General features: G+C 58.5%; 2 protein-coding genes across 2 annotated transcripts; one reads left to right on the top strand and one right to left on the bottom strand.

The window, feature by feature from the left end:
• Window positions 1-5,511: 5,511 nt before the first annotated feature.
• AP5B1 (adaptor related protein complex 5 subunit beta 1) lies at window positions 5,512-8,880 on the bottom strand. The gene is made up of 2 exons (XM_054440649.2): window positions 8,334-8,880; window positions 5,512-8,234 (listed from the first exon to the last, which is right to left on the bottom strand). The coding sequence occupies exons 1-2, from the start codon at window positions 8,481-8,483 to the stop codon at window positions 5,748-5,750; spliced, it is 2,637 nt and encodes an 878-aa protein (XP_054296624.2). The 5' UTR covers window positions 8,484-8,880; the 3' UTR covers window positions 5,512-5,747.
• A 6,025-nt stretch (window positions 8,881-14,905) lies between these two features.
• On the top strand, window positions 14,906-25,086 carry OVOL1 (ovo like transcriptional repressor 1). The gene is made up of 4 exons (XM_054440643.2): window positions 14,906-15,356; window positions 21,905-22,122; window positions 22,412-22,601; window positions 22,920-25,086. The coding sequence occupies exons 1-4, from the start codon at window positions 15,257-15,259 to the stop codon at window positions 23,213-23,215; spliced, it is 804 nt and encodes a 267-aa protein (XP_054296618.1). The 5' UTR covers window positions 14,906-15,256; the 3' UTR covers window positions 23,216-25,086.
• The last annotated feature ends 1,845 nt before the right edge of the window (window positions 25,087-26,931 follow it).

Here is a 26,931-nt window from a genome sequence, read left to right as displayed (position 1 = left end):
CCTGGGCACAGTGGCTCACACCTGTAACCCCAGCACCTTGGGAGGCTGAGGCGGGTGGATCACTTAAGGCCAGGAGCTGGAGACCAGTCTGGCCATCACGGCAAAACCTTGTCTTTACTAAAAATACAAAAATTAGCCAGGTGTGGTGGCACATGCCTGTAATCTCAGCTACTCGGGAGGTTAAGGCACAAGAATAGGTTGAACCCGGGAGGCGGAGGTTGCAGTGAGCCAAGATCACGCCACTGCACTCTAGGCTGGGCAACAGAGCAAGACTGTCTCAAAAAAAAACAACAAAAAAAACCACCAGTTATATCTGAACCTTGGAGAAACAACTACTGGTTTTTTAGTGTAAGTATGTCCTATTAACAACTAAAAAATTCATTGTTTCTCCAAAATTCAAATTTAAATGCACATCCTATGTAATATTTTTATTTGCTAAACCTAGCAACCCTAATTAGGGCCTCATAACGCATTGCACAAAAGATTCATACTTTCTTCCTTGCACGTAAAAGAGAGATTAACCAATATATTTCCCCATCTTTTCCCTTGTTTCATATAAAGTGTATTATTGACAATTGTTAACTGAAAAAAGAAACTCAAGATACACAATTTATAAATTTTGAAAGGAGGAGACTTTATTTCTTATAAAAGGTTAGGCTGGGCCTGGTGGCTCACACCTATAATCCCAGCACTTTGGGAGGCCAAGGCAGGAGGATCACTTGAACCCAGGAGGCCTTAACCAGCCTGGACAACATAGTGAGACCCCATCTCTACAAAAAATTTTACAAATTAGCCAGGTGTGGTGGCATGCACCTGTAGTCTTAGCTACCCCGGAGGCTGAGGCAGGAGGATCACTTTTGCCCAGGAGTTTGAGGTTGCAGTGAGCTATGATCGCACCACTGCACTCCAGCCTCAGAAAGGGAGAGACCCTCTGGGAAGCATGTCTCCAGCCAAAACCAGAGACAGGCACTTCAAAGGAGGAGGGGTTAGGGTAGGAGCTTCATGCTCAATGGATTGACTAAACATACACATTCAATAAGTTACATGAGGAGCTATGAATATTCATGAAGGTGGTTCTGACACATGCATATTGAACAAACATGCATGTAACATACAACCCATGGTCACTTTGGGGTGGAGACTTAACATTTACATGTATTATAATTAGGCCCTACATGGCAAAAGGTCTTTTCAGGACACAAAGACATGCAAGTGCAGGAGCTCTGTAAGCCAGCCAGAACCAGTCCATGGTGGGTGGTCATCTTGTCAGGAAAAAGTTACTGAAATCAGTCTCTTGTCCAACCAAAGCTGTAGTTATGGCTGGTGGAACAGTGGCTGGAGGTCAGTTAGTCAGCATCTGGTGGAGCTGAAAATGTTTTTAATATTGCTTATCTCAAAGCCAGTGCTTGGACCAGGTGCGGTGGCTCACGTCTGTAATCCCAACACTTTGGGAGGCTGAGGCGGGCAGATCACCTGAGGTCAGGAGTTCAAGACCAGCCTGGCCAATATGGTGAAACCCCATCTCTACTAAAAGTACAAAAATTAGCCAGGTGTGGTGGCGGACACCTGTAATCCCAGTTACTCAGGAGGCTGAGGCAGAAGAATCACTTGAACCCAGGAGGCAGAGGTTGCAGTGAGCCAAGATCATGCCACTGCACTCCAGCCTGGGCGATACAGTAAGACTCCATCTCAAAAAAAACAAAAAACAACAAAAAAAAGTGTTTTTGTTTTGTTTTTAAGCTTTTTAGCTGCTACAGAAAAAAACAAAACAAAACCTTGTGCAGTTAGAACATAGTTTATTCATAAGTGGGGGGCAGGGGGCAGGAGAGGCAGGGCATGAAGGGGAGCCCTACATGACTTAACCCTTGCTTGGCATGGCCTTAGGTCCTGTTTACAATTTGGTATCTTATTGCCACAGAGTCTGTTCTGTCCATCTCATGATCCCTATTTTGTTCATTCATGCTGGGCAGCTGTGTCTAAACCATAAAGGGATGGAGTATAACAAGTTGCATCTGACCTCCCAGCCCATCAGCGCCAGGAATTGTTTTTTTTTCTGAGATTCCCTTGGCCACGAGGTGGCATCTGTTCAGTCAGTGGGGTTTTAGGATTTTTAGTTTACATAACTGATTTGATAATCCAGGGCATTTGTTACAGCGTATCAAGGTGAGATTATGACTCAACTATTTAGCACCTCCATCTCAACATGTACTTCCCCAACGGTCATGGCAGAGGAAGAGAGGGCTGGAAAATTGAGCACTGGCAGTGACATATTTTGCCCCAAAACTGACCCCTTCACATTTCTTTTTTCTTTTTTGAGACGGAGTCTTGCTCTGTCGTCCAGGCTGGAGTGTAGTGGCCCAATCTCAGTTCACTGCAACCTCCACCTCCCGGGTTCAAGCGATTCTCCTGCCTCAGCCTCCTGAGTAGCTGGGATTATGGGCACGCCACCACACCCGGCTAATTTTTGTATTTTTAGTAGAGATGGGTTTCACCATGTTGGCCAGGCTGGTCTCAAATTCCTCACCTCAGATGATCAACCCGCCTCGGCCTCCCAAAGTGCTGGGATTACAGGTGTGAGCCACTGTGCCCGGCCCTTGACTCCCTTCACATTTCATTAGCCAGAGCTGGGCTTGTGGCCAGACCTGCCTTGAAGGAGGCAAGGAAGGGTATGTGAACATGAGCAACATCCACACAGGTGGACAAGGTGACCCATATGACTTTGGTTCCCTCTCTTTAGGAAGAATTTTTGGTTGTACTTGGAACAGTTACAGGCATGCTGCTATTGCCATGATCTTCAGGAAGCTGAAGTGATGAGCAGCACTGCGTGATTCTGAGGACACAGAGGGCTGGCGTCTAGGAGCTATCTCAGGTGGGCTCAGTCAGTGCCATCCTCCCTCTTGGTGCCTCCCTAGAAGTGCTGAGAAGATGCAAAACCAAAAGCTTTTACTCCAACATTGCTTAGCCAAGCTAAGCACATGCATTCCCCATGATTCAGCAATTCTGCTCCTGGCATGTATCCCAGAGGAATTGTCCCATGGGTCCACAGGGGCATACAAGAATGCCCATTGCAGCACAGTTCTGGTTGGGGTAGGGGGAGCTGAAGGTCATCTGGTGTCCACAACTGGAGGAATCGATGGATAAAATGGGATGGATGCACAAGTGGGCAGACAGATGGTGTGAAAGGATGGTCAGTCCTCATACGGACCAGTTTCCTTACTCTTAGGCTAAGGATTAGCATCTCCAGGCAAAAAGAAAACGTTTCTGGATTCCCTTGCCACTGGAGTTCTGTGGAAGAGAGAAATGGAGTCCACTAATGAGATGTCCTTTGAAAGATGTGGACAGAGGAAACAGGGCCAAGGAAGTTTGCTCTGCAGGCCCAGCCTTGGAGATGTTCAGTCCTGCAGCAGCATCAGGCTTTTGACTTTGTGGGTGTCAGGAGACAGGAGTGACAGTCCCACCCCATGTCCCAGGGCCCAAGCCCAGCTTCTGGGGTGCTTAGAGGGAGTGGATGGCAGGCAGGACAGTATGTTCTGATCCCAGCTCCAGTGGGAGCTTCCTGGAGGCGACTTCTCTAGCCTTCCCATGTACTTGGTTAAGTACCCTGATTCCCTTAAATCCCCTTCTGCCAAAAACAGCTGGAGAAGTTTCTGTTTCCTGAAACTGACCCCTTCCTGATTTGGAAATGACTTGCCGAGGTGACAAAGCAAGTTATTGCCACATCTCAAGTTTGAGACAGGCCTCCTGACTCCACCTATAACAGTCCCACTGTCCCAGGCCCTTTTTTTTTCTCTCTTTTTTTGAGACACAGCCTTGCTCTGTCGCCCAGGCTGGAGTGCAGTGGCGTGATCTCGGCTCACTGCAACTTCCACCTCCCGGGTTCAAGCAATTCTCCTGCCTCAGCCTCCCAAGTAGCTGGGATTACAGGCGCCTGCCACCACACCCAGCTAATTTTTGTATTTTTATTAGACAGAAGGTTTCGCCATGTTGGCCAGGATGATCTCGAACTCCTGGCCTCAGATGATCCACCCGCCTCAGCCTCTCAAAGTGCTGGGATTACAGGCGTGAGCCACCGCACCCAGCCCCGGCCCATCTTTCCTCTCCTAGCCTGCCCCAATCAGAAGGATCAGAAGGGGTAAAGCTGGCCCATGGGGAACCTGTGGCTGGGAGCCCATGAGGCAGGGGCAGCAGAAGAGGGAAGAGAGGGTTGGGACCTCTGTGGCCCTGGCTGAGGTCTGCTCTGATGGCATGGTAATGGAAACCTGCTACCAGATGACAAAACACTATTACCAAACAGTTGGGTGACCTTAGGAAAATCACTCAACCGCTCCTGCCTACAGATTTCCTCATCTGCGGGGCCCTGCAGAACTGTTGCAAGGATGAAATGAGGCAACGTACATGTGCCTGGCAGCAGAGCTGACCCCACACAGCTCAATCCTCAGTGTTTGCATGTTTGGGGAAAAAAAACAACAACTAGAGGAACTAGTTCTTCTTACCTGGGAAGATTCCTAAGCACAAATTAGGTTTCTTAGGGGCTGAGATTAGAAAAAGCTTAGTCTCAGACCCTAGACCTTATTAGCAGGCCCTTCCTAGAGCTGGCTGTAATCGGCACAGCTTGGGAAGCTCTCCACCTGGCCACTGCAGCCTTTCTGTTTCTGGCTTAGGCCCACTGGCCTGCCTGGCATGAGCTCCCTGGGGCAGGGAGCCTGCAAACCTTGGGAGTTGAGAAGCGCTGGCTCGGCCGGGTGTGGTGGCTCACACCAGTAATCCCAACACTTTGGTGAGGCTGAGGCAGAAGAGTCGCTTAAGCCCAGGAGTTCGAGACCAGCCTAGGAAACAGGGAGATCCTGTCTGCAAAAAATACAGTGGTGACTCACACCTGTAGTCCCAGCTACTCAGGAAGCAGGCTGAGATGGGAGGATCACTTGAGCCTGGGAGGCAGAGTCTGCAATGATCCCTAATCACACCACTGCACTCCAGAGCGCCAGAGTGAGATCCTGTCTTTAACCCCTCCCCGAAAAAAAAAGAAAGAAAAGTACTGTCCGACAGGTCAGGTCCACACTCTAGCTTCAGCCTTCTTCCTAAATCACTGAGTGGCCTTGGGCAAGGCCAGACCCTCTCTGGGAAGCAGAAAGGAGATTTTTCCCCTGCCTCCTGGGCAGGGATTCTGGAGAGCGCTAGTGTGTCTGGGTGAGAAAGAACTCTGTAGCTCTGCAGTGCCGGGTTCTGTCTGGAAGCCTTCTTGGGGCCTACGACCCTGCTATGGTTTCAATGTTTGTCCCCTCCCACACTCATGTTGAAATGCAATTGCCACTGTAACAGTATAAGATTAGACCCTAAGAGGTGGTCAGGCCATGAGGGCTCTGCCGTCCTGCGTGGACTCAGGCCGTTATCTTGGGAGTGGGTTCGCTCTCTCCCCTCACTCCTGCCATTCTGTCCTCTGTCATGGGAAGATGCAGAAGGGTCCTCACTGGGCTCTGGGCCCTCAACTGTGGACTTCCCAGCCTCCAGAGCTCTGAGACAATACATTTCTGTTTATTAGAACTTACCCAGTCTCAGGTATCTTGCTAGAGCAGCAAAAACAGACTAAGACAGACCCTTACCCCCATGAGCCTGCTCCCAACCGGGGCCCAAAAGAAAACAAGCCAGCGAGGGCACTGCGGAATGCAGGGTTTTGGGGACAGAGCTACAGGAGTGTGCCTTGGCCCCGACAAGGGCCACAGTCCTGCCCTGACCTGGTCTCCCGGGGCTCAGACAGCAGCCGCCAGCCCCCGGAGGTAGTCCCCCGCCAGGGGCAGTGCGGCCCAGTCATCGGTCCGCAGGGCCACAGGCACTCCATCTGCCAGGGCCGCCTCCAGCCGCAGCAGCAGCTTTGAGTCCGGGGGCAGGTGGATCGCTACATAGTAGCTGGTAGGGGGCTGGGCCACCACCACAAAAGGCTCCAGGTGGCGGGACACCAAGCCCTCCAGGCCCTGTGGCCCAAGTGGACACCACACACGACTCTCAGCACCCTCTGGCAGGCAGGAATCCCAGAGCTCCTCAAAGAAGCCCAGCCCGGCCCCCTCTGGGGGCTGCGGGAAAGGCAGAAAGAGGTCAGCAAAGTTCACGAACAGGGGTGACAAGTGCGCATGGCACGTGAGACCAGTGGATGTGGTGTAAAGGGCGTCGACGTCCAGCCGTGCGGGGGCCGGGCATCGGGGCTGCAGCGGCAGGAGCAGAGGGCGGGCAGGGCGGCCAGGACACAGGTAGGGCACATGGACAGCCTCCAGGGGTGCATACAGCTGTCCTTCCACACGGAAGCGCAGCTCCAGAGAGTAGATGGGCTCCAGCGCCTCTGGCTGGAGCTTCAGCACTGGGAGTGGGCCCTTGACCCGATGGGACCCCACGCTCAGCCGTACCAGGGCCGGGGCCTCCTGCACCATCAGTGCTGCCACAAAGCCCTGGTTCTCGGCCACCAGTGAAGAGGCCAGTGCAGGTGCGGCAAGCGAGGGGCCCAGGGCCACCCCCAACTTGGGTGCTGCCAGGTGTGCCAGCAGGATGTAGTAGAGGCGGGCGTGGTCACGCCCATCAGGGTCCTCCAGCTGCCTGGCCAGCACCTGCAGCAAGTCGACCAGGCCACCCCTCACCCCTGCCCGCAGCAGCGCCCGGCAGACCCGCAGCAGGCCCTGCTGTAGGTCCCAGTTCGTGCAGTGGGCAGCCGCGGCCTGTAGAAAGTTGAGGGTAGCACTCTGGGCATCTCCATCTGCCACCTTTGCCAGCATTTGCAAGTGCCAGCAAAGAGCTTCATCTCTGCCTGGCCTGGACACCACCACCTGCCGCAACACCACCTTCAGGGGCTCCCTCAGCTCAGAGTCCACCTGATCCAAGAGGTCCACAAAGTGGGGAGCCAGCATGGGCCGGGCTTGGTACAGCTCAGCCAGTCCGTGGATCAAGGGGGTCAGCACTGTAGGTTCCCCAGCCAGGCAGCGGGCCACCAGATATGAGGCCTGGAAGCAGAGAGTGGCCAAGGCCCGGGGGCCCCCATCCAGGGCTGCCCACTGCCGCAAGCCAGCCAGCAGCTCTTCCAGGTAGTGCCGTGGGCTTGGAAGCTGGCCTTTCTCCTCTTCTTCGTCCTCGGCACAGAGCAGGCCCAGTAAATGCAGGCGGGCCAGGAGGGCCATTGGGTCATGCAGGAGACTGGGCAGGAGACCACGGCATAGCTGGGGCCCTAGCAGCAGTGGGGCAGCCTCCTCACCTTCAGGGCCCAGCGGCCAGTTCTCAGGGAAGCTCAGGAGGCAGTGCAGGTAAAAGAGATGGGTGGGCGGAGGCAGAGCAGGGTGCTGGGCAGCCAAGGTGAGTCGGCGGAGCAGCAGCGCTTCATCCTGGGCTGTGAACAGGGCCTCACCAAAGGCCGCCTTGAGCGCAAGCACGGCGTGCAGCAGTGTCAGCTGTGCTGTGCCTAGCAGCCGTACCAGTTGCGGCTTGAAGAGTGCCGGTGGCTGTCCCTGCAGACCCCGCAGGGCCCAGCCCAGCAGCCACAGGAGCTGGGCCTGGGCCACAGGAGTGAGCAGATAGGAGGTGTCCAGAAGCTGGATCACCGCAGCCCGCAGCTCCCGCGCCTCCTCAGGGCTGTGCTCTCGTGCTGTAAGGCTACGCTCCCCCTCTCCCTCCTCAGCTGCCGGCCAGCCGGGTGCCTGGGGCTGAAGGCGTCCATCGCCCTCCTCCACTAGTGTCCAATCCCAGGGACCACCCCCAGTTGGGGAGACCTTATCCGTGAGCAGTACCCCCAGGCCAGCCCCAACCCGGGACTGGAGCACCAAGGTGTTGCGCAAAGCAAGGGCCAGCAACAGGCTGAGTGGCTGGATGGGGCCTTCCTGCCCCAGCAGGCCCCGCAGCAACCCCAGGGAGCCCCCCAGCAGCCCGGGCTTGCAGCTCTCTAGCTCTCGCAGGCACTCGCAGGCGGTGGCCTGCAAGGGGCGCTGTTCCGAGGCGGGGACAAAGCCTCGCCCCAGATCGCTGCCCGCGGCCAGGCCGAGCAGTAGGGGCAGGAGCCGGCAGGTGGCGCCCGAGGTGGGGCCCAGCGCGCCGCCCGCCGCCAGGGCAGTGGTGGCCGCCAGCAGCAGTGGCCGACGGAGAGCAGAGGGCCGCGGGGGTAGGAGGACCAAGGTGTCCAACAGGGAGGTGGCCGCCACCTCGGCCGCAGAGGCATCGGGCCACAGCTGCGCAGGGTACTCCATGCTCAGGGCCAGCAGGGAAACCTGGATGGGGGATTAGGAGGGAATCACGAAGATGAGGTTCAGGACGCGGCGGGCTGGGGTGACCCTGCGGGCCGGGGCAGGGGACGCGTGGGGGCCTACCTTGGTCTGTTCGCTCAGCTTCTCACTTCTCAGGTCGCCCAGCAGGTCGCGACCCAAATCCTCCTCCTCGGGACCTGCCATGAAGGCGGACGGGCTGGCCCGGAAGGCCCCCAAGCGCTGGGCCCAGGCGTCCCGGCTCGGGGGCCCCATGGTGAGGCGCGCGGGCCCCTGCGCAGGGGAGAGGGACCCTCAGGCCGCAGCCACCGGGAGCGCGGGGCCCGCTGCCGACCCCAAGGTGCTGCGGTCACCCCCGGCCGCCGCGCAGATGCCGGTGGGACGCGCGCCCGGCTCCCACGGTGAAACCAGGGCTCTCGAGGCCGACGCCGGAGCTGGGCGCCGGGGCCCCCGCGGGACGGGACAGGAGCGGGGCGGGGAGGGTGCGTGCCGAGAGCTCGTTAGGCCGCAGCCCTCCCGCCCGCGGCCCGCACCGAAACCACAGCGCCACCCCGGCTCCCGGCGCCGGCGGTAACGGGCCGCGCTCGCCGCCTGACTCAGCCGCCGCGGGCGCTCAGGCCGGCCGGCTCCTTCCGGGCTGGCGGCGCGGGGCGGGGCGCGGCGCGGGGGCGGCCGAGGCCGGGCGGGGAGGGGCGGGGCGTAACGGGGCCACCGCCTCCCGCAGGTGCCGACTCGCCGGTTTCGCGGGGGCTGACTAACTGTCCCGCCGCGCAGGCCCCCTTCCCCGAAACCGCCGCAGGCCCGGGCAGGAAAGGCGGAGGGGAGTGGGTAGGGGCGGCGGAGCGGGGTGGGCCTGGGCCCCAGATGCCGGGTCCCGCGGGGCAGGGCTGCGATCCCGCGGCCCTCGGCGGACAGCGGACCGGCCCCACCAGCGCCCGCCAAGCCGCGCAGGGCTGCGGCCAGCGCGCCCCCCGCCGGCGCCCGGCCACACCGCACCCTGCGCCAGACGCGCGGCCCCGGGGGACGTGGGTGCGGGTCCTGGGGCTCCTGGAATGGCCGCTGGGGGTGAGCAAGGTGCGGTCGCAGGGCGCCCGCAGGAAGAGCGCCCCAGCTGAACCGGTCCGGCGGGCGCCGCAGGGCTTGGCTTCGCTTCCCTGACGCCTGCCCGGGCCCCCAGCCCGCTCGGCTTGGGGGCGAAGAGCCGGCGCCGCGATTGCGGCCAGCCAGGAGCTTCTGACCTTTGTTTGCCCGAGGCCGCGCTGGCGGCCCGCAGGGGTCGTGACGGCGAGGGCGGGGCAGGGCCCTAAGTCGAAAACAACGGGATCCATACTCGGGAAGTGCGGGCTGTCAGGGCCTGGCCGGTCACGGGGCTCGAGGCATGCCTAGCGATGGGGAAAACAGGCCCGGGAGGAGGGCGTCCTTGCCAACCGAGACCTGGGGCCAAGCCGGGCCGGAACCCAGCACTCCTGACATCAGTGGGCTGGATTCTGGCTGTTTGGGGGCATTCGGGGGTCTGGGCCGCGGTCTCTCCCAGGCCAGAGGCCCAGGTTGCAGGTGCCCCACAGACCACCGGTTTCCAGGGCACAGAACCGCGGGCGCCCAAACCCCACCACCCACCTCTGCCTCCAATTAGCCGCTTTGAAGATGAAACAGGCCTGAGCCCCCATGCAAGCCACTGCCAGCTGGCCTCTCCCTACCCTATCCTGCTCCAGATGGGAGGTGGTGGAGAGTTGAGGGATGGAGAGTGCCAAAAAGGAGGCTGTCTGGGTGCCCTTGGGGATGGAGAGATAGAGACCCACCCGGAAGGACAGGTCCGGCCAGAAGGCCCGGTCCCGGCTCCTCTAGGCCCTGGCTCCACAGTTGACTCACAGGCGGCAGCCCCAAACCACTTCCCTCTAGGTGCCTCAGTTTCCCCATCTATAAAATGGGAGTGATAACTCCCACTCAAGAGGCTGTGGGGTGAGGCAGCCTGGCTAATTAAACCTAAGATGAAAGAGGCAGGATGAGAGCAGCCCTGGGGAGGGGAGGCAGCCTGCAGTAGGAGCCAGTCTGGTTTCTCTGTCTGAGCCCAGAGGGTGCTGGTAACTGCACATCCCCGGCCCTCACCACCCTCACGGTGAGGCAGGAATGATCATTAAACTCCTTGCAGAGTTGAGGAGACAGGCTTCCAAGGGTCAGGGGGCCTGACACTGGCTCTGACCCCGGCTCAGCCTCTGACGGCGTGGCCTCTGCACACCTCCTGCCTGAGTCTTGGCTCCTTGAGGCTGAGGGTCTGGAGGGAGGGAACCCACTTGTGGTCTCCAATACTGCAGTGGACGAATCCGCATGGGCTTATTGAGGCTCACAGCAACCCCAAGTACCGAGGGTGGGTACCAGATGAGGAGAGGGAAGCCCACAGAGGTGCAGTCTCTCAGTCACAGAGCCCCTCAGAGGTGGAGCCTCGACTTCCACAAACAGCCCCTTGTTGCATCTGACCTGGTCCTCGGCCCTCTTGGGTGTCCAGGTCCCTGGATGGGCCCGGTTCTCACCTGTCTGCTCCCCTATTGGCGGGTGGTGCTGGCTCTGTCCCTGGCAAGGCCAGGCATGGAGCTGAGCTCAGACTGTCATCAGACTCACCCCGGACAGCAACAATCCCAGTCAAGGGCCCAGGTGTGGGCCACTGCCGGATGCTGAGCTGGGAATTCCCCACTCCATGCCCTCCCTCATTTCTTCTCCTCCTGCTGAGTTTCTGTCCTCCCCATGCAGCCCAGTTGTGGGCAGACACTAAACACAAGGCTTGTAAAAGGGAAAGTCTGTTTCCCAAGGGGTCCTGAGCCTCAGTTTTCTCATGTGTAAAATCGGGCTACAACAAACACACCCTCGCAGCACTGGCTGCTGGGGATACAGGAAGGCTTAGGAAAGAACGAGTCAATAGGCAAAGCCATGGAGATAGAGCAGATAGTGGGTGCCGGGCCAGGGGGAGGGGAGACACAGTGACAGCTAATGAGTACAGGGTTTTCTTTGGGGCGATGAAAATGTTCTGAGATTTAGTGACGATGGTTGTACAGCTCTGTGAGGTTACTAAAAACCAGTGAATTGTACATCTTATAAAAGGGTGAATTTGATGGTATATGAATTCTATCTAAATAAAGCTATTTAAAATGGTGTTTAAAAAGGGGTCCCAACCCAGACCAGCAGGGGCACAAAAAGTAAAAATAAAAAATAAGGCCGGGCGCGGTGGCTCATGCCTGTAATCCCAGCACTTTGGGAGGCTGAGGCGGGCGGATCACGAGGTCAGGAGATCGAGACCGTCCTGGAGAAGATGGTGAAATCCCGTCTCTACTAAAAATACAAAAAAAAATTAGCCGGGCATGGTGGCGGGCGCCTGTAGTCCCAGCTACTCAGGAGGCTGAGGCAGGAGAATGGCGTGAACCAGGGGGTTGGAGCTTGCAGTGAGCCAAGATCACGCCACTGCACTCCAGCCTGGGCGACAGTGAGACTCCGTCTCAAAAAAAATAAATAAATAAAAATTAAAAAGTAAAATAAAAAGGGGTCCCTCAAGTTCAGAACTTGCACTGGTGGGGAGGAGAACCAACAATAAACAAGAAAGACAAAACGAAACGCCACGGAGTCAAAGTTTTGGCAAAGAAAATAGAATAGTGGGACAGAGGTGGCGGGGGACAAGGATTTAGCTGGGGTGGATGGAGAGGCCCCTCAGAAGAGGGGACATTTGGTTGAAACCTGAATGAAGAAAGGTGGCCAGTAATCCAGTAGGGAAAAGTGTTCCAGGCAGGAGGAGCATCGGGAGGAGGGGCCAGAGCTGGGAACAGGCCAAGGCTTGTTCAGGGGACGCAGGAGACAGCAGTGTGGCTGGCATACAGGGACCCAGCTGGAAGGGAATTGGGAGGTCAGCGGTGGCCCCAGCACGCCAGGCCTCAGGCTCTTATTCCAGCTGCAGTGAAGCCACTGGAGGGTGTGAGCCGAGGGGAGGCCTGGCCTGGGTTTTAACAGCACCTCGTGTGGCCCACCTGCCTCTCCAACCTCAGCTCCCCTACCCCCTCTTCCCCCAACCGCACGGCCAGGTTGCATTTGGGTTCGCGGTACACACTAGGCTCACTCCTGCTCAGGGGCCTTGGCATCAGCTGTTCCTTCTGCTGGTCATGGTCTTCTCCACTCTGCACAGCTGGCTCCTCCCTCTCATTCAGGCCTCAGCACCCCTACCTGCCATCATCACATTCTCTCACCAAATGTTCTGTGTGCATCTTATGCTTCTGCTTACTTGTTTCCTTATTTCTTTGTCTGCCTTGCTTTGTAGAATCTCAGTGCCTGGCACAGCAGGTTCTCAGGAATTAAGGGATGAATGAATGCCATCTAGCTGGCACTGTGCTGCTAGATGAACAGAGATGTGCTGCTAGATGTGGTGAACAGAGCACAGGATGCCAGCCTTCGTGGCACTCACAGTTCAACTCCGTGTTTCCCTGCCATCACATACATCGTCTGTCTCCTGAGCTGCCCGTGAAGACAGCCACACCACACACTGCGGCCTGTGGGTCAAACCTAACCCACAAGGGTGTTTTGTTGGACCCATTCCATGTTTTAAAATTTTTTGATTAGCTGGGTGTGGTGGCAAACACCTGTAGTCCCAGCTACTCAGGGGGCTGAGGCAGGAGGATCACTTGAACCCAGTAATTCGAGATTGCACCACTGTGCTCCAGCCCAGGCGACCTAGTGAGACCCCAACTCTTAAAATTATTTTAAAAATAAAAAAATTGAGCTAACATTTAAAAATTAGTTGATATCACTTACAAATCTGGACTTCTGGCTTCTCTTGGAAAATGGAAAGCTGTGAACACCTAGGGTTTGTGCACCTGAATGACAGGATTGTGACTGCCGTTTAGATAGGCACATTCTCTCCCGTCCCCCCAACTCTGTTCTCCCCAACGGCCAGGGCCAGTTGTGTTTTATCACTGAATTTGTAGTATTGTCTTCCTATATCTATGTCTCCACCAAAAGTTGGACTGTGAAAGGTGAATGGGTCACAGGAGTCAAGAAAAGATATTCATTCATTCAACAAACATTTATTGATAACCCACTTTGTGCCAGGCACAGCTGTAGATGCTGGAGATACAGCAGTAGACAACACCACCTCCCACCTGAGGCCCCATTCCACATCCTGTAACTCACTTATGCAGGGAGGGGTTCCCCTGGCCGGCTTCACTTTATTTACCCAGTGTCCTGTCCTTCTGGACATTGGAGTTGCTCCCTTGATGGGGAAGACTGCCCCTTGTGTCTAGGGACATCTGTGAAGACTTCACCATAGTATCCACCGAGCACCCACTGTGTATCAGCGCATCAGGGCTTGGCACAACAAAACTGCTCAATCAATATTTGTTGAATGAATGAACTAACTGCATCTCTCTCTTGGACAGATTGTGTTTAAGGTTGTTTCTCCTGGATTCACCTCAAAGGTAGGCACATACCAGGTGTTCACTTAATGTCAGTTGAATTCAAAGGTCTGGCTGGGATCAGAGTGGAGCTCACAGCCCTTGGAAAGGCAGGGGAAGAGGCAAACACGAACGCCCCATCCCTGCCCTTAAGTAGGTCAGCGAGTGAAGGAAGCCCAGCCAGCGCCAAAGTGTCACGATGAGAGTGTGGGCTTCATGGAGGCCTCTGAGGAGCGGGGGCATCCCTCCACGTGGGCCTGGGGCCTGAGGAGGGTATGAAGAGTGGCTGTATGAAGAGTGGCTGGGGGCGCGGGTCCCAGGCTGAACCTCAGCCCAGGGCAGGCCGTGGGTAGGAAGCTCTCTGCGGTGGCCGCAGCAGGGCAAAGGAGGCTGGGCCTTTCCCGGTCTGAGGTCCCCAGCCCTCCGCGCTCCACCAGCCTGGCTGCACCTGAAATCCACCCATTTGGGACAAGGAGGAGAGTTTTTGAGGATGCATAAGTCCCAGTGGCCAAGACGCGGGGATCTGTCGGGCTCTCGGCGCACTCCGCGCAGTTGAAGCCACTTCCTCCGTGAAGCCCTCCGGACAGAAGGCGGGTTCTCCGCCGGGTACTCGGTCGCGCGGTCCGTGCCTCCCCACACACCGGCCAGGGCCGCTCCCTGCGGCCCTGCGTGCCTTTTCCCACAAAGCCGGCGCCCAGCAAACACCTCCCCGGCTGAGCCACGAGTTGCTCAGCCAAGCCTTTGGGATCCCGCGCCGCCTGGGCCCAGGCCCGGTTCAACAAGTGCGGACCGGGCCGCCCGTTCCCGCCCGGCGGCTTCGCGCCTCCCCAGGAGCCTTGGGCGCGCCGGGTTGGGCCGGCCCTAGTGGGACGAAGTTTCGTGTCATCACCCGCGGAGCGTGCCAGCGCCGGTGCAAATAACGTTGCCCCCTCCCTCCCTGCTCCGCTCGCTCCGAAACTCCAGTTTGCAAACGCCAGTACGCCTGGCTAGGAGGTCCCGCGGGGGCCGGGCCGGCTGGGCAGCCAGGGGCCGAGTGCCCGAAGCCCGCCCCCCGCCCCGCCCGGCCGCCCCGCCCGGGCCGCGAGGCCACCTCACCCGCAGCGGAATGGAAACCGGTTCGACAGGTAACAAATAGGTGGGTTGTCACCGTTATTTCCCAACGCATGCGCCGTCGCTCCCCGGGCCACCCCAAGCTAATTAGATCAGATCACCGCCCCCCACCCCCACCCCCCCGCCCCAGCCACCAACACACAGCGCCGCGAGCCAATAAAGCGTGAACCCGTCCGTCCGGCTCGCACTTTAAGACTTCCCGAGCGGTGGCGGGGGACGCCAGTCGAGCCGGGAGACGCTTACCTGCCGCTTCCCCGCGCCGCCCGGTGCACCTGGCCGCAAGGGACCTCGTTCGCAGGGAAGACGGCGACACTCCGCGGAGGTGGAACCGGCGCGCGCCGTCCGGGCTCGGACCTTACCCGGAACGTGAGGGCGCCTTAGCGACTCCTTCCCTGCTGTGCCCCGTTCCCGGCGTTCAGCCCGGCCCCGCAAAGGTGGGACGGCTCCCGGCTTCAGTTACGGAAGCGGCCCGTGTCCAGCGACGAGGGTTCGAAAATGCCGCGCGCGTTCCTGGTGAAGAAGCCGTGCGTCTCCACGTGCAAGAGGAACTGGAGCGAGCTCCCCGACGAGGAGCGCGGCGAGATCTACGTGCCAGGTGAGGCTGCAACCGCCCTCCGGCCTGGGGCGCCCGCGGCGGCGTCGAGGCTGCGGGCGGGCGGGCGCAGGTCCGCGGAGCCAGGCGGCAGGCGCGGTGTGGGCGCCGGGGCTGAATGCGGCCGCGGCCTGGGCTCGGTGGGCCCGTGGCTCTCTACCCGGGACTCGGGGGGCGGGGGCGGGGGCGGGGGCGGGGCCGGCGGAAGAACGCTGGTTGGGGCGGGGGCTGCATGGTGGAAGGGGAGCCGCTCGAAAGCCCGGGGGGCGCGGAACCGCGGCACAGAGGAGGCAGCGGGGTGTGTCACCGCTCAGGCGACCCTCGGCTCCGACGTCGTAAATCCAGAAAACCGGGACTTGCATGAGGCGGGAGGAAGGCACTGGAGCGATGCCACTTCGGGGGGCGGGGAGCGAGCTGGAGTTTCGGCCGAGATTTGTGTTAAAAGACTTAGAGCTTCAGCCGCTCGCACGGGTCCTTCCTCCTCCCCCACAACACTGGTGGCCGGGTCGGAGTGAGGGTCGGGCCGGTGGGGGGCGTGGGCCCCCAAATTTTCGTTGGGCTCCGGCTGCTGGTCCCGCGCAGTGAGCCGACACGGTGGGGCAGGCGCCCGCTGCGCTCCGCTTGCCCTTAAAGCAGAGGTGGGATCGGGTCTCACCTCTGTTAGAAACGCACTTCCTTCACCTTGCGGAGGGCACAATTGCATGGAAAGCAGCCGCAGGGAGCCCACCCCACAGCGGAGGGCCAGGCCCGGGGAAGCTGGTGTACCCAGTTATTTTTGGCAGACGCCTAGAGAGCGTCGACTGTGAGAGTTGCTTCTTCCTCCAGCGGCATCTTCCCCTGAACGCCCCAGGAACACTCCTACCCCTTCTGTCCTCCCCCACCCCCAACAAAGTCTTTGGTCTGAAGAAAGCCTGCTTCCTTCCGAACGCCCCCTCCCCAGGCCTTGGGGGCGGGGCGGGGACGCTCTGAACGCCCAGCCCAGCCCCTCCGAGGGGGGAGGGGAGGAGTAATTAACCAACTGACTTTGACCCTTGATCTGCAGACTCCCTGGCACCGCCCCAGGCCTTGTAGGAAAGTGGGGAAATGAGGGCAGCAGTGAGGGGCCCTGTGAGGGCTCTTGCTCAGTTTCCCTCCTGAATAAGCTGTTGGAGACAGTGTCCTGGTGAGGTCTTGGTGGCCTGACCTTCCAGGACCCAGTGGTCTGTGGCGCTGGCAGGATGTTTCACAGCTTAACCTGATCTCAAGGGGACCCCTCTTCCACAGTTCCTTAAAACAAGGGAATGTGCCGGAAGACCCTGATAACCCCAGTGGGGAAACTGAGGCAAAAAGGGAAGTGAGTGGCCTCCTCACCTGAGGCAGATTAGGGTGTGGGCTCAGAATCCTGTTTATAGCTTCTTGCTTGGCCACGCTCCCTGGTGAGCTGGCTGGTTCTCTACCTGGGGGTTGGTAGGGGCATGCAGAGGGCCAGAGCCCCCTCCCCGCTCCACCCTCCGCCCTCCGCCCTCCACCCTTACCTGTGTTTGACTTGCTGCTTAGCTGCTCCTTGGGATCTGATAAACTGAACTTGGACCGTGGTAAAGGTGAGCTGAGCCCTGAGCCAGGCTCAGTGTACTGTTATTTTTAGTTTTATTTCACATCCCAATCAGTAACAGATCATGTGTTGACTTTTACAAAGGACAAAGAAATTCCACTGGTTGAAATCATTGACTTCTTTTTGTCCTAGCGATTTTCTCCGCCACACTTCTAGTGACCACAGTGGAAGTGGCAGGGGAGACTTATGCCCCAGGGGCTTCCCGTCAGGTGCAGGGGAGGGCCTCTGGGTGGTCCAAGCCCCCCACTGCCACCATCCAGGTGAGGGAGACCTGCCGGCTTCTCTGTAGGCTCCTCCAGGATGTGTGGCGGGAGTCCAATCTCAAGGAGGAAGGGAGAATTTGTCCTCATCCCCATGGCAAGGAGAGAATCCTGTGGCTCAAGGAAAGGGCAGAAGATAGAGAACTTCATTTTATCTCTGAAAGTCACGTGGCCCATTGGAGAGTTTTCCCACAGTTTTTGGCAATGAGAAAGGGAATGTCCTCAGTCCACGCTTGGGTGCCTCAGATGGCTGGAGAGTGGGGGTGTGTTTTGTGCTGGCCTGTCCCCTGGCTGGGCCATTCCATCACCAGCCAACCATGACCCCAGAGCCAGCTGGGCACGTTTCCGTTCACCTCACAGATTCCTGGTAAGTTGTGACCAGCTAAGCGTTGACCCCATTTCCAGTGGAGGGCCCAGGAACGTGGGAGTGTTTGAGTTCTGACCTTCCTGCCAGGTTCCTCTGAGACCCTCAAACCCTCCCAGAGACCACCTGGAAGGAGAAGGTTTTACCAGCCAGAGACGCTGGGCCCCAGCCCGACAGCACTGATTCCAGGGCCCCAGTTTGCCAATCGCATCAGCCTCTCTCCCCAAGGCAGAATTCTAGAGCTTCTCACTCCCAGGGCAGAATCTTTCCCCTGGGAAGAGGTGAGGATGGTTGCAAGCACCCTGGAGACTTGAAAGGATTACTGGCCAGGAAGCCACCTTGAACTGCTCCCCCCCAGCCCCCCCAACCACCTTCCCCTCGCCTTCCTTTGTTATGTCAATATGGACTTGGAGTGACAGGGAGTAATGCTGGTTCCTTGAGGATAAACCCAGGCACCTGTACCCAGGGGGTAAATTCTACCTCCTGGACTGACCAGGGAAGGGCTCCGGGAACAGGGTTGAAGCTGGTTCCCCTGAGCCCCACCCCATGCTGAGTGAAATCTCCAGGCCAGGAAAGCACCTGAGGACAGACTGAGACTGGAAGCTGGAGTCAAGGAGCATCCCAGGGCCTCTCCCAGGCCTCCCACCACTGCTTCCCAGCCTCCCCTCTGTCACTGGGCTGGCTACGGTCTGCTCTGCCACTCACCTGGTGGACAATCGAGCTCAGGGAGGCCAGCAGGCTGGGCGGTGGGACACTGGAGCTTCCTTCAAGGAATGCGGTCCAGCCTGGCTCTACCACTAGGTAGTGTGGGCACTTGGGCAGATCTCTTTCCAGCTGGTCAGGAAGGCTGAGAGTGAGCTTTGGGGCCCAAGGATGTGTCAGGGGTGAGGATAGGGAGAGCTCCGGCCTCCGATGGGATGGTTATCCTATAGTCATTCCTGGGCCGTGTTTGGCAGCGAAGGAGATGTTTGCTGTGCTCGCCAGGGAGCGGGGCTGGGAGAGTGGACAGCCACACAGTGGACAGAGACAGAAGAGCAGCATGGGCCTGGGCAGCCAGCTAGATGAGACTCCTACCTGTCCCCCGGGATCCTGTCACCCAGGCTGCTAGGCTGTCTGTGTTGAGCTTGGGTGTCCCGAGGCGGAAACCTGGCAGATGACTTGTCTCAGAAAGAACAGGTGAGGGCGAGTCCTTTGGCCGCAGGGAGGATGGCGAGGGAAGCTGGCCATGGGTGAAGTCGGGGCTCCTTTGTATCATCGGCCATTTCAACAAGTCCTGGACAGAGTCCCACTGAGGCACTGGGCCTGTGCCTGGCTGGGTGGGGGCTGCAACAGGAAGCACTGCTCCCACTGTTCTGGGCGGGCACCCTGGCACTAGGGCCGAGGCACAGTTTTAACTTCTTTATGGATACCCAGTGAAAAGCGGTTGGGAAAGAGGGAAAATATACTGTCTGAGGGGACCTGTGGCAGTTCACAGCGTGGAAACAGAAGGCCAAGAGACAGGCCCGTGCGTTTCCGGGCTGGCCTGCCTCTGGCTGGTGCTGGGTCCTTTTGGATGATTGCTAGCTGACCTACAGGGACCAGAGGAGATGGGCACGGGGGGCACCAGCCCTTCCTGATAAGGGTGCAAGGCTGCTGAGAACCAGCTGCACTGTGCTGACATGCTGGGCCCTCGTCTCACCTTCAGAACTGGGCTGACCCCCATGTTCTGGGGCAGCACCCATGTGGTCAGTGGGGCCCAGGAGGGGGTCATCCTTGCATCTGCTTCACTTACTCTCCCCAGAGAGCCAGGGACAGGCCTCATGCCCAGCCCTGTCCTGAGGCCTTGGATGGGGGGACCCGGCACTTTCCCCAGCATCTGGGCCAGCAGCTTTCCATCCAGATGCTAAGAGGCTAAGGCAGGAGACAGGCCTCGATGGGCAGCTGCCCTGGACACGGTCCCTCGGTGTCCATGCCTCTGCTCTGGGCCTGGCCCTCAACATTGTCCAAGTAGAGGCAAGTAGGGCCAGCAGGAGGGGACCCATAAGCCCCCAGGCAGTAGGAAGAGGACCAAGCTAGTTTGACCTTGCCATACTCCACAGCTGTGGGCGGGTGCTAAGTGGTCATAGCGCCACCGCCTTGCCGGAAACATCTAATTAGGGACAGAGAGCACCACAAGCAGGGCCCAACCAGTTCTGCTTCCTGCCTCCTGCCACTCAGCAACACTCAGTGCCAGGTGACACGCCAGTGCGCACTCCCTGTGCGTGTGGCCGCAGAAGGGACATGCTTATGGGGGTGGCAGGGAGACAGGTTTGGCGGGGTGGGTGGGATGAGGCAAACGTCCCCACCCTGGCAGCGGGTGGCCGCCCATCCAGCCTCCTCTGCCCCTCGCTCAGTGTGGAGGTGGACCAGAGAGCCAAAGCAGGCAGGCCCACTCCCTGGCCCCGGTCTCCCAGCACCAGCTCAGCCAGGTTTGTGTGGAACAGCAGAGGTGGGCAAAGGACACAGGTCTCCTCCCAAATGCATGGATCTCAGGACCCTAACCATGAGCCTCCCCTCTCATGGAGCAAGGCAGCCCAGAGCAGCCACCCTTGTGGGCTCAGCCCATCCCTCACCTGCTGTCTCCTGCCCTGCTGTGGTGCAGCTGGGGGACCTTGCTCACACCATCCAGTACTAACAGGCAGAGGAGGGTAGAGGTTCCTGTTTGTCTCCACCTGGATTGAGAAATGGAAACTGTCATCCAGCTTTGAATTCTCAGCCAAGGTCTCCAATAGCTGGTGAGCCTGCATCAGAAGCTCACCATCGCCCCTGCCCACCCCCAGCCCTGTGGGCACAGACAGCTCCTGCGGCAGGGGAACAGGCTTGGGTAGACAGCCAGACCCCGACGACTTGAGCCTGACACTGAGGCTCAGAGAAGGGTGCAATGCCAGCCCAGAGGCCAGGCTGGGGCCAGGCGCTGGTGAATCAACCCTAGGAATGAGGTGGCTCATTAAAGGTCCCCGGACAGACGGACGCCAATGCCTGCAGGACGGGTTCTGGGCGGCGGCGGGCGCATTCTTCTCTCTCAGACCTTTGTTGTGTTTTGAGGGGGCGAGAGCTGGGGCCTCTCCCGAAACTTCAGCACTGTCAAACGCACCCTTGCTCCACAATCACATTCCTCTGCTTCCCCCACGTCCCTGTCCTCCTGGGAGAAGAGGTGAGGGCGGCAGCCCTCCTGCCCGGGCCCAAGCCCGTTCTCTGTCTCGCCGGCTGCAGGATGGCAGGGTGCACAGGGCCGTGCTCCTGCTTCTGCAATCCCACATCAGCCTCCCTCGGAAGCTCACTTATCCTTTTGGTCATAGGCCCCTCGTGATTTTTCCTTCTGAAGCTTGGAAGATGTCCTTAGCTTACAGGTTTCAAGTACTGAGCTCAGGCTCTTTGGAAGAAAAATATTAAGTTGAAAAATTTGCCCCAGCTCTGTTGGCTTTGAGAATTGTCTGTCTGTGTCCCTCGAGAGTGCTGTCTTTCTGGTCCTCTCTAGTCAGCACTGGACTCAGGGTCTGAAGCCAAGCCTCCCTGGCCCGTTCGGTGTGAGGTGTCTGCCGTGGGGCGTGGCTGCATCCAAGGGCTGCCAGGTATCGGTGCTGCCGCTGCTGAGGGAGCCCAGCCCGACATGCCCCGGCGAGCGGTCCTGCCGAGGGGGAGGGTTGCATAAGCCTGGGCAGGCTGCCGAGACTGTTAGGCTGCATCCACCTGCGGCTCCCTGACCTCCTCCCAGTTCCACCCACCTGGCCTGTTTCCCTGCAGAGCTGGGACCAGCTGGGAGTGGAGAGCCTGGAGCCCTAGGGTGCAACAGCAGGGACCGGCCTGCTGGGGTGGGGGTGGGAGGCAGGACTAGGACCACCCAAACCCCCAAGGCCACCAGCCAGATCTGTTGGAGGAGAGGCCTGGAGTGGCCCAGACCACCAGGGACCCTTCTGATGAGGTTCCAAGAGCTGTTCCTGGGCAGAAGGTCTCCACTGGTGCCCTTTGTCCCTGCAGGAGAGAGGATGAGGCCTGGAATTCAGAGGGACCGGCCCAGGTGGGGCAGGCAGACAACTCCGGAGGGATAATTGGCAAGGCAGTTCAGTCCTCCCAGTTCCGCTAAGACACAAATTACTCAGCGGGCAGTGGCGCTTGGCTGGCATCACCTGCAATTACCTTAATAGGGCGGGAGGGTGGTGCAGCAGTGGTGGTCGGGGCAGCCCCGCTCTGCTGCATGCCTGCGATGGGAGGGACAGAGTCTCCAGGTTCCAGCCGTCTCACGGCTAGGGAAGCTTCTAGAAACTCGCTGGACCCTCTCTTCTCTACCAAGCCTCTCACCTGTCTGTTCTCTCCCCAGTCAGCCTGGGCTTCTGCCCACCACAGCCCTACCGGGAGCCGGAACCCTCCGTGGCCGAACCCCCTTCCTGCCCCCTGGCTTTGAACATGAGCCTTCGAGACTCTAGCTACAGCATGGCCCCTGGGCCCTGTGTGGTGGCCCAGCTGCCCTCTGAAGACATGGGCCACTTAACAGGCCCCCAGAGCAGAGACCATGGCTTCCTGCGCACCAAGATGAAGGTAATGCCACTCACGCTGTCTCCGAGGGCCGGGGGCGAGCGTGTAGACCTGCGTCCAGCTCATGAGACATGGCACAAATGAGATGTAGGCAGAGACTGACCTGGGACCTGGGCCAAGGTTTCTGCAGAGGAGTGCCGATCTCCGGGCAGACGGCACAGAGCTGTGGTCTCTGGGAGGTGGGCACCACCCCCCTCAGGGGCACTGGGGGCTGGCATCCACGTCTTCCCAATCTGCCAGCCTGTGGCCCCAACTTCTGGATGTGTGTCAGCAATGCTGTCCTCACCCACAGGTGACCCTTGGGGACAGTCCCAGTGGAGACCTGTTCACCTGCCATATCTGCCAGAAGGCCTTCACCTACCAGCGCATGCTGAATCGCCACATGAAGTGTCACAACGACGTCAAGAGGCACCTCTGCACGTACTGCGGGAAGGGCTTCAATGACACCTTCGACCTCAAGAGACACGTCCGAACTCACACTGGTAAGTGGAAGCCCATGGCTGGGAGGAGCACACCGGATCCGCCTGGCCGCGGCCGTGCAGGAAAAGTCCAGCACCCCCTGCTCTCCCTCGGTGACGGGCAGCCTGGGAGGGCATCCTGGAGCTCAGGGCCAAAGTCCTCCTGAGCTCATCAGTTAGGCGTTTTGATTTGAGAGTCACTCGGGAAGTTGGTGTTGGACAGGCCTCCGTCCATCCCTTGGCCCTAGAGGCAGGGGTCCTGTCTTTTCTGTGTCTGGAAGCAGCCGACAGCCTCTGAAGTCCCTGCCAGGTCTCTGATGCTGGCCCCTGTCCTCCCCACAGGCGTGCGGCCCTACAAGTGCAGCCTGTGTGACAAGGCCTTCACGCAGCGCTGCTCTCTGGAGTCTCACCTCAAGAAGATCCATGGCGTGCAGCAGAAGTACGCGTACAAGGAGCGGCGGGCCAAGCTATACGTGTGTGAGGAGTGCGGCTGCACATCTGAGAGCCAGGAGGGCCACGTCCTGCACCTGAAGGAGCACCACCCTGACAGCCCGCTGCTGCGCAAGACCTCCAAGAAGGTGGCCGTGGCACTACAGAACACTGTCACTTCCCTGCTGCAGGGCAGTCCCCACCTGTGAGCGGCTCGAGCCCTGGGGGTGCTCCTGGAGGCCCCGAGAGCATCCAGGATTGCCTCCCAGCTGCCTGGCCAGCCCACCCTTCTGTGACCTCTCACCCGAACACCAGTGATCAGGACTGGAGCCCCCGTGCCTTGGTCTCCCCCCGGGCACACGTGCTCACTCAGGCCCAGCAATGACCTCTGCTCATTTTTGCATTTTTGACTTATGGGCCGAGGCTGTTCTGAGCCTGGGAAGATGTGCCTATGTCAGGAGAAGGGATGAGGCCAAGGCTGCCTTCAATTAGAAGCAGCCGCCCACAGAGACAGGCACTGTGTGCCTGGCAGCAGGACTTCCTACCCAGAGGAGGTTCGAGCTAGGATCCCACTGCCCCCGCCTCTCAGCACAGGGCAGGGGCTGCAGGTCCCCAGTGGACATCAGAGTCAAAAGCACTGGCAAAGGGTTCCCCTGCAAACAACTGCGGTGGGGGTTGGCTGCGGACCCCCCAGCTGGCAGGGCTTCTAATGCTCAGGGTTCTGGAGGGCTCTGTCCTTCCGGCAAGGAGAGGCACACGTGTGCCCAGCCATGTGTGTGCGTGTGCTTGTGTGTGCACTGCTGTGTGTGTGCATGTTCACGTGCAGGAAGCCTTTCCACATTTCACCTCATTTCTACGAAATAAACTGCAAGGTGCCAAGAAGGTTTTATTTCCCTTTTTTTTTTTTTAAAGATGACAAATGTACAGATGTTAATATATTTTTGGTGCCAATGGCGATGTTTTTAAGAGTGGGATGGAGCTGGCTTTTCTCCATTCCCATGCACTTCTATTTATCCTGGACATTTCAAACCTCCTCTGTGCCTTGGCTCTGGGCGGGGGCTGCCCCAACCCACCCCTATTCTTTGTACGTGCTGAGACGGCCACTGGAAGATCTTCCTCCAGTGGCGCCCTGGACGGCTGCTCCTGCGAACAGCCCATGGCATCTTCTGCTCTTTCCTCCCGGCTCTGCCCTGCACATCGTGTTGAGGCAAGCCCCAGTGACCCGGAGAGCTGGCCTGATGCTGAGGGTGTGTCCTTCTGGGGCTTTAGGGGGCAGGCAGGTGGGATGAATGACGATGCCCATCCACTACCTGAAGCACTAGGACACTCTTGCAGGACCAGGCTGGAAGACCGGCCCTTTTCTTGGTTGAGTCAAAAGCCCTAGCGCAGTGGCAACACATGGGACAGAATGATGACCAGCACCTCAGAAACTTCCAGAGGGAGGAGAGGATTTGACGGCTACCAAATTGTATCTGTTGCCTTTTTTCTGACTTTTTCACCTGGTCAGGCTGGGGTTTGGAGTGGCTGTGGGGAGAGCCGTCCTGGCTGGCTGGCTGGCTCCCTTGCTGCAGCTGGGAAAGGGGTTCTGGGTGTAAAGGGGTGTGTGTCTTGTGGGCCAAAGGGAAAGACAGGCAGGGGTCAGAGCCAGCCTGCCAGAGGCAAATGCAAAAGAGGTCCCCAGAACACAGCCAGCTGGGCAGCCCCTTAAAGCCAAACCCCACCCGAAGCAGAACCACTTTGGCCTCCCCTGCCCAAAATGGGTAGTGTCTACACCACCCCGGGCTCAGGCTCAGGCCCAGCCCTGGGCTGACCTAAGAGGAAGGCTCCTTCCTGGACTGCCCTCTGAAATGTGTATAGATTGATTCTCAAAACTCTTGTTTCACTTGACTTTAGAGTGTCTGGGGAGCTGCTGTATTCTGAAAGTTACATAGCACACAGTAATGTTATCTGGAAGCTCTGTTTTTGTTTACATTTCTGTATCCCTGGGTTGACTGCCAATCCGAGGCCGTCATGAAGCTCTGTGTTGTCTGTTTTATTTTATAACCTTCCTCTCAACTATTAAAATTAGAGATCTAATGTTTTCTGTGTTTCCGATGTTTTTGTCTTATGGGCCCCTTTTTCCCCATGCAGAGAAGTAATCGAAACAATTGACACATTCTTATCCAAACACTTCCTCGTTACGGTAACCGAAGGGGGCCCTGGTCAAGACAAGAGCCTGGCTCAGACAGCTTAAGTGACCTGCCCAGGGCCTCGGACAGTCACTGCCTGCTGAGTCCTGGTTCAGCATGCTCTGCTCTCGGCAGCGGCAGCAGCGGGGCCCCCGGGCTCTGTCCATCAGCCTCATCCTACCCTGCGTCCTGACTGGTGGCCTCTGCCAGGCCGAGACCGCCAGGCTTTATGTAGTCACCTGGGGATCCTGTCTTGGCCTCCCAGGACCCTCCCAGGGTTAGACCACAGGAGGAGCCACAGTCCCAAAAAGAGGGTGCAAAGCTCACATCACTTCTGGTCAGACACTTAGGGACGGCCACACTCTGTGTCCACACACCTAGGGACAGCCACACTCTGCATCCAGGCACCTAGAGACAGCCACGCTCTGTGTCCACGCACCTAGAGAGGGCCACACCTTGTCCACGCACCGAGGGACAGCCACACCTGTATCTACACACCTAAGGATGGCCACACCTGTACCCACACACCTAAGGATGGCCACACCTGTGTCCAGGCACTGAGGGACGGCCACACCTGTGTCCAGGCACCTGGGGACAGCCACACCTGTGTCCATGCACCGAGGGATGGCCACACCTGTGTCCAGGCACCTGGGGACAGCCACACCTGTGTCCATGCACCTAGGGACGGCCGCACCTGCACAGCACTTGTGCGAGGCACACTCAGAAGTGTTATGCGTATTCGCTCACTTGACTCAACTTGCTTCTGAGGCAGGTTCTGTGACCACCTCCACCCTGGCAGAGAGAATTTGGGTAGCTGACACAGTGTCTCACAACTGACCAGCAGGGGAGCTAGGCTGCCACCCGCCCGGCCTGGCCCAGGGTCTGCTCAGTAACTGCTCACGCTATGGATGGAGAAAGCAGGAAGGGACGTACGGTCCCTCTAGGCAATTCAAACTAGGAGGAAATTTGGAGCTTGCCTGGCTTTCCCTGTCGCTTACTAGGATTGCTCTGGGAGACTGATCTCCTTGGGGGTCCTGGTCCCTGGGTCCCAATTCGTGCTTTTCCACCATGGCCTGGCCAGATGGACAAGAAAGCTACAGGTCTGGGACATTGGTCTTGTTCCAGGAGGCGTGAGAAGGGTTGGTACCAGGCGCTGTGAGGCGAGGGAAGACATCCTTTTCCAAGGCTCCCTGTAGCCGCCCACAGGACTAAAAAGGGCCCCAACCCATCTTCTGTCTCTAAATAGCTGGCCATGAAGGATTTCTCTTATCCAGAGGGGCCTCTCTGTGAAAGGCCAACTAAATCCCATTTCCTATCCCAAGACGTGCACCCCGCTGTTGGGAACCCAGGGGACTGCCCGCCACATGAACCTCAGGAGGCAGGACAGCCTCCAGGAAGCAGGGGCAGTGTAGGGGTGGAAGAGGCTCCCTCTGAACCTCTGCACTCCTTCCCATGCCTTAGATGAGCTCAGGTGGGTGCCGTGCCCTGTGCCACCCAGAAGAGCTCTTCCCTCGCAGGGTGGGGCCAGTCATATTTCCAGGCCCAGAATATTCTCCAGGCTCTGTTGGTATTCTCCAGGCTCTGTTGGATTGCGGCTGTGAGGCAAATGAAAAGCGTATAGGGCTCTGCTGACTGGGAAAAAGAGAGGAGATTATCTAACCCAGAACAAATGGTGTGGCCAAACTACAAACACTATGGAACCCAAAAGCAGTCTTTTGCATCAGAAAGAACAAAGGCTTCTTGGAAGAGGTGGGTCT

This window comes from Pongo pygmaeus, chromosome 9 (assembly GCF_028885625.2).
Source record: "Pongo pygmaeus isolate AG05252 chromosome 9, NHGRI_mPonPyg2-v2.0_pri, whole genome shotgun sequence".
Classification (NCBI taxonomy): Eukaryota; Metazoa; Chordata; class Mammalia; order Primates; family Hominidae; genus Pongo; species Pongo pygmaeus.
The sequence above is the reverse complement of the archived record's forward strand: the minus strand, read 5'-3'. Positions and strand labels throughout refer to the sequence as shown.